The sequence below is a fragment of the Octopus bimaculoides genome, chromosome 10 (assembly GCF_001194135.2).
Source record: "Octopus bimaculoides isolate UCB-OBI-ISO-001 chromosome 10, ASM119413v2, whole genome shotgun sequence".
Classification (NCBI taxonomy): domain Eukaryota; kingdom Metazoa; phylum Mollusca; class Cephalopoda; order Octopoda; family Octopodidae; genus Octopus; species Octopus bimaculoides.
In genome coordinates, this window is record NC_068990.1 from 89,471,645 (window position 1) to 89,479,231 (window position 7,587).

Here is a 7,587-nt window from a genome sequence, read left to right on the forward strand (position 1 = left end):
ATATATATATATATATATATATATATACACATGTATATATATATAATCGAATCCTGGTAAAAATCCACGAAAATGTATGAAAAGCTACAGGATGGCTAAGTCCAGCAAAATAATATTTGAAGAATATGTGAGGCTTCGTTTTAGAGAGGAAGGGTATCAGCTATTCACGAGCTCATATTTGGCTCTCCGGGTCCAGAACACCGATCTACAGGCTCAAGCATTCTCATGGACACTGCATACGCACGTACGTAAATATATACATAAGGACGTACACACATACATACACATGCATGCACACGCACGCACGCACACCTGTATATATATATATATATATATTTATATGTGTGCGCGTAACCATTTATATATTTGCTTCATTTTGCAGGCAGCAACACAATTACTACGACTAAAGAGCCTAAGATTTCGAACACTGGTATGTATTCTTCTTCTTCTTCTTCTTCTTCTTCTTCTTCTTCTTCTTCTTCTTCTTTTTGTATTTGACTCTTTTTTGAAGATGTTTTTTTTTTAAAAACTTTCCGTTTGCAATACGTTTTATTCAAGTATAACGAAACGAAATTTTCTCAGAAGTACCTGTAACCTGAACTATAATTGCTTTAAGAAATAAAAAATGAGATTTCTTTCACAAAGTTTTAAAATTTTGTTTAGACGCTACTTTTTCACATCCAAAATGGCTACCACACATAACAATGCAATACGACAGAGCACTATAATAGCTAATAAATCGACTCGAAGTCAAGGAACACAACTAAATATACAAGAGGGAAAAGAAAATGAACGGAATAGTGAACGATTAATAAAAGTGCCAAATATGCAAACGAGAGATTTGGAAGACATCGACTGTAATAATAACAACAATAGCTATAGCACTCCTTACACGTTTCCAAATATTGTGGTCCGTCCATGTAACGGCTGTGTGAAGGCAATAATTCCTTTAGTATTAAAAAAAGAGATTAAATTGATTAAATTTACTCTCACATCAACCAGTAAAACAACCTCTCCTGGATATTACGAAACAAATCATCTCAATTGTGGCACTTTGTGTTGCACCAAAGATGCACGAAAACCTGAAATTGTCATTCCCCTCACTATACATGATCTTACACTCTTCGTTTCTTTTGTCCCCTATCATCATGTCTGCTCTCCTTTTACATGTGCTGTTGCAAGTATTCAGACCAAATCTCCAATCTGGTTGCTATCTATGATTCATAGTGACCATCTCTCATTTTCTCCTTGTAACGATGATACTGTATTTCCTCCTCTAAGTCACACATCAGATTATTTCAGTTTGCCTCTATCCCTTGTTTTAATTATTATTTTCCATGTTATTCAGTATTCTTCTTCAATAATAATTCAATTTATTTTTTCTTAATTTTAAACACTAGGAAATGGTTCAGGAATACGACTAGTTGGAGGTGACAACAATACCTATGGCCGTGTTGAAGTGTTCCATGAAGGAAGATGGGGCACTATCTGTAATGACTGGTGGGATGAACGAAATGCTATCGTGGTGTGCCGCATGATCGGATTTAGGTAAGATTGTTGATAACGATGTCTAGCAACGCGTGTGCTGGTGATTATTGTGATGGGGTTGAGTGTTGTTTAAAATGGCGTTTATGTTGGTGGTGTCAGAGTGATATAGGGATTGATATACTTACAGGATTCTACCTTCATCGCTTACTCCAAAGAGCCTAATAACGCTTGTGTATATTTCTGTGATGATAATGATTACATAGTGAAAAGAAAAATCCCCTCAAAATGTGAGAAAATACGAAATATAAATGGAAACAAAACTAAACTAGAAAAGCACTCGGAGAGCGCAGATCTCCGCCAAGCAGTTCATGTCCACCCATATACACGCATGCTGAAAATCGCCCAATTTCCCAAACCTACGCCGGCAAAAGCATAACCTCCTTGGCGGGGGTAAAAAGGAAATAACACAGCCATATGATTTTTAAAAAAACCCTTTAAAAACATGAATCATCTGAAGCAGTTATAATACATCAATGACAACAAGCTAGTTTCACCATACAACCTAAAAGAAACAATAATTACCTAAAACTTGAGTGATAGACATACAAGTAAAATTACTAATAGAGAAACGAAAATAAACATTGGAAACAGCAGCGCCACCATAGGTTACGTGGAAACGACGAACGTGTTTTCAAGGGAGATAATCAAAGAACGTAACAATACTTCATGTGAAGTAAATATAACAAATGAAAAATCCTTCAAGAATCATAAAAATTCCCAGATCACTACCAAAATTTCATCATCTGTTTCTTGTGTCATTACCAACTTTTTTTGCAAGTTTCATCAAAAACCGTTCTCAACTTTTTGAGTTATTTTGCACAAAGGTGGACAGACGGACAAACCAACACCGATGGAAACATAACCTCCTTCCTTGGTGGAGGTAATAAGGATGATTCAAACAGAAGATCATACGTAAACAACCACTTGAATATTTTCTAAACTAAAAAAAAAAAAAGAAAGAAAAAAAAAACCAAGCAGACAGTAGAAGTTATTAATATGAAGACAAAACAAATGAAGAAAATAATGAACAAAATATAAATATAATTCAAGTGGAATGTCAAATAAAATAAAGAAACAATCCTTTTCTAGAAATAATAGATTTCTAAATCTCTCAGAGAAATTTATGCATTAACAGCACAATAAAGTGATAGCATGTTGTCAAATTAATACCAGTAATATTAGAGATACCAAGCTCAATTTTTCAAACTTACACCCAGATTTGACTACAGCTACAGATAAACACGGAGACCATATAAAGACTTAATACTTTATAAATATATTACAGTTTGTCAGTAATAGTGTTATAGATTTTCAACATGCCGATTATGGGTTCATTATTTTTAGGTTAGCGAAATTGATAAAGGAGTGTTATGCAACTCGAACAAAACAAATACCACAATACGATTGTTGTTCGAAAGCAGCGGATTAGGGCTAAGTGTAATATCACGTTAGTACATCAAAAATATATTGCAATTTGTCAACAATATTGTTATTTGTTTATAAGTTTTCAACACTTGTTCATTGTATTTAGGATGGTTATAGTGACAAAAGTGTGTTGTACAACCCTGTCAAGACAAATATTACAAAGCATTTGTTGTTTGAAAGTGGGATACTCGTACATTATAAATAAATTTCGTTTCTGAATGACAAAGGGGAAAAGCAACCTTACAACAAAACTGAATATTGTTAAAAATGAAAAATATATACACACTCTATAGTAGCTACAATTAACAATATACGACTGAAACACTAAAATATTGCAGAAGAATCCCCCCACTAAAGAAATACAATGTTAAAACTTTCAAAAAATATTCCAGTATCTGCAGATTATGAATTACAGGTTGGCTGATTCTACTAGCCGACACATGAAGTACCAAGAGATTCGACTCGAATAAACCAAGTCAAAATTTAAGCTAGATGCTGATTGAGAGATATGAACTATTTGCATAGGAGATAAAGCGTTTGTGGGCAATGAAAAAGGTTGAGGCAGTCCCACTTGCAGTCGGAGCACTTGGTACTGTATGCACCAGAAATGAAAATTACTTTTAAAAAATTAGGGAAATATCAGAGTGGAACATAACACCCCTTGAAACTGCTAGGGAGGAGATATGTCGATTATTTTGACTCCAGTGCTTGACCGGTACTTATTTTATCGACCCTGAAAGAGAGAAAGGCAAAGCCAAGATCAGCAGAATTTGAACTCTGAACATAAAGCTGGACAAAATGCCGCGAAGCATTTTGTCCGACGTGCTAACGATTCTGCCAGCTCGCCGCCTTTCACTTGGCTTCAAAGTTTGACACAAGGCCAGCAATTTAAGAGGGAGGTGTAAGTTTATTACATCGACGCCAGCGCTCAACTGATACCTATTTCACTGACTCCAAAAGAACTAAAGGCAAAGCTTACTTTGGTGGAATTTGAACTCGGAGCATAAAGACCGACAAAATACCAGACGCAGAGAGAAACCATGAGTTACAAATCAAATGAAAAATTAGATGCTGAGTATAGAAGATCTTACACAAAAAGCTACTTGAGTAATGTTTAAATAGAATGTTTAGAGAAGCTAAGAAGGTTATGAACAAAGAAGTAACTACTATGCATTAATACTAATTGCTTCTGATTTAGGTACTAGCAATTTTGAGGGGAAGGGATTATTTGATACCATCTATTCGAGAACTTGACTATTACTTTATTTTGTTGACCCCGAAAAGATGAAAAGCAAAGTTGACCCCAGCTGGGTTTGAACCCAGACTATAAAAAATTGGAACAAAGCTGCAAAGCAGTTTTCCGTGCTTTTACGACTCTGTACCAGGAAATAACAATGCTAGGAATTGTAGAGATTATGAAATCAGTCTCACACTAAATTTGTTAAACATTTTTATGCATGTTTCCCGGATAATCCGACCAATTTTTGACGTAAGAGAAGAAGCTCTTCATGTATTTATGAAACTACGAATGATAACATAGTCTTGATGTGTTATCTATGAAACTACGTATACTAAAAGCAACAATAAAATTCACGATAAAGCTAATAAATATTGCTTTATGTTTTCTTCTTACCATAGTTCTATTTTTCTTCTCTAAATTCAGTACTGGCAAGCCGTATAAGCCTACGCCTGGAAACGGTCCTATATGGTTAGATGACGTGAAATGTAAAGGAGACGAAGAAAACATATCCGAGTGTGCCAGGAAAAACTGGGGTGATCACGACTGCTTCCACAACGAAGATGCCGGTGTTATATGTCAGTAAAATAATTTCAAAATGGTTTTTCCCATTATGGTTATTAAAATATTTATTAAAAGTAATATAAATAGATAAACATGCATGGATAAACGTATTATAACATTTTAATGGCGAATAAAATATATTTACTCTGCTCATTTCAGTTCTCTATTCAGACAATTCCATTGCTTGTTAGAAAGGCATTAACGCCATAACTGTACATTCATGTTGGCGTTGGAGAGGGGAGGCCGGTATGCATGGGCGACTACTGGTCTCCCATAAACAACCTTTGTGGACTTGTGCTTCGGAGGGTAACTTTTTAAGTGCAATCCCATGGTCATTCGTGACCGAAGGAGGTCTCCGATGGTTGATCGATGTGGAAGGAAGATCGAGCTGAGAACGGAGCACAGATATTAAAACAAAATATTCGCTGCATGGTTGGCGTATTAAAGCTGTCCTGTTCTTACGTGATTGGCGGAATATATGTAGATTCAGGATAAATATCAATCGCATTGATAACATCAGGATTAGCGAAGCTTATGGGTGCGCCACCTTCCTCATTACGAACCATTAAAGTTAAAATTCATAATCTTGACAAAGAAGTCGTTGAGTTTCAAGCATTGAACCATTTGAACTCCACGGCAGCACATCATTTTAGCTTTCTATCGTAAATAATATCAAATGTACTGTGTTCGACTTTATTACAATGTCTTGTTGGGAATATTTCACCAATATTCTTTGTGTTGGAAGAATGCATATATTCAAGATCAGAAGTAGTTTAATATTTATCCTTGGGTATTGTATAATATTTTAGCAGTAATGTTATATCGCAAAAGAAACTAATATCTTTATGTGATTTTAAGCAGCCGAATCGTATATGTAATATATTTCAAAGAAATGCGCAATATATTCTATAGAAATGGAGCGTAATCGACACATTCAATCATATTTTGTGGTTAAATAGGCGTCACTGCATATATTTTTCAATATATTTAATAGCTTATGCTAGAATTTGTATTGTAAATGCGTAACTTTGAAGACATGGTGTGATGGGATGTAAGGGCTAGGAGTTCAAAAGACGACAACCTTTTCGACGATTTATTCATTTGCATGCATGTATGTATTTATGTATGTATGCATGCATGTATGTATGCATGTATGTATGTATGTATTTATTTATGCATGTATGTTTTGTACACACACAAACACATGGTGCAGATGCGGCTTTGGTAAGAAGTTTGCATCCCAACTGCGTTGCTCCGGGTTCAGTCTTACCGCGTAGCTCCTTCTGTAAGTATATTCTTTTATAAAGTTAATTTTCACCGGCCACCTGCATGGTAGCAAGGTTGTGAAGAAAAGATTCTTGTTTTGTTCATCATCCTTTAATCCTTCGGATGGTCTTTCAGATTTTTATTATCCCAGATATCGTGATCATTTCTAGTTTATAAATTACGGAGTTGTGTTCTCTCTCCAAGAACCTAATTTCAGCAACACTTTTCCCCTAACGGGTTGGCATGCACCATGTTGCTCTAAAGATAGTATGTATGAAGCTGAAAATGCATCTTGGGGACTAGATTTGCACGCTCCTCATCAATGGTCCATCTATATTCTATTTCTCTTGTATTTTTCTAACTGAATAGGTGCCCAGTGGGTAGCTGATTTCCACAAAAGCGCTTATGTTTCACTCGTGGTCCTACACAATAATATCTGAGCAGCTGTGTTTCAATTTCGTGGTCGTTTTAATTTCCAAGTTCCACCGCCGATATTCTTTTGATCCACTGATCCCAACGTACTCAACTTTGTCGGACTTTTTTGTCTTTTGGTGGATCCTGTTCCAGATTGTTCTCGCCACCGCATCATGCTTCATGGGAAGATAATATCTGGAAGACATTCTCTCGCAGATGGCAATAATGGGGATGGTGTCTTCAGTTTTGGTTTTGCACAGTCTGCATTTGTTATCTATTAGTATTTTCAACCTTTTAAGCTGTTAGTACTCGGTAGGGAACTTTTGTTCTTGGATTGCTTGGCGGTAACCTTCAAAGCGTGATATTATAAACATGTTGTTACTCCTTACCAAGCTTTTGATATCATTTTCTTGAGTTTTTCGGGCCAAGTACCCACGCACTATCCCTCCAGTACACTGGCCCAGTTTCAATTTTATGTATGTGTATATATGTATTTTCGTATCTATTTGTATCAAACCTCTAACTACCTCATCAACATCTTTAATGGCGACGTAGAAATTAAAACATAAAGCCTACTGTGCATTGTTATCACTGCAAATAATTACATATCTTACTGCGAAATATTGTCGTTACTTCCTATAATCACAGAGTGAGGCAAATTGTCATCGTTGTAGATTGCGGTGAATTACTGTCATCACTATAAATATTAATTATGCGAACCTTCTGCGAAATATAGCTGTCACTGCAAATAACCACATAACGTGATATATTGCCATCGCTGGAGACTACGGTGAAATACTGTCATCATTGTAATAATTGTACGAACCTTCCGTGAAATATTGTTTCAACTTAAGCAATCGCGCAGCCTGCTGTGAAATATTATCATGATAGTAAACAATCATACAAGCTCTGGATTATTGTTATCCTCCTAAGCAATCACATAAATATTGTTGCCGAAGTAAAAGATCACACAAACAGTGGAAATATTGCCATCATAATAAACGATCACATAAAATTTGACTGTAAAGATCTCACTACGTGGTTGCTCGAGCTGCTAGAATTAACAACCAAATCCTACAATCTTAAACCGAGCAGACACATGCAGTAATATATATATTCTGTCGGCTAAAATA

General features: G+C 35.6%; 1 protein-coding gene across 1 annotated transcript in view; it reads left to right on the plus strand.

Moving 5' to 3' along the window:
- The window catches only part of LOC106869394 (neurotrypsin), a 44,350-nt gene extending 39,423 nt beyond the window's left edge, over positions 1 to 4,927 (plus strand). Inside the window, exons 4-6 of the mRNA XM_052971359.1 lie at positions 383 to 430; positions 1,401 to 1,548; positions 4,637 to 4,927. Coding sequence (XP_052827319.1) covers positions 383 to 430; positions 1,401 to 1,548; positions 4,637 to 4,796 — 356 coding nt within the window. The 3' untranslated portion in view covers positions 4,797 to 4,927. The remainder of the gene's footprint in view (positions 1 to 382; positions 431 to 1,400; positions 1,549 to 4,636) is intronic.
- Positions 4,928 to 7,587: the final 2,660 nt, after the last annotated feature.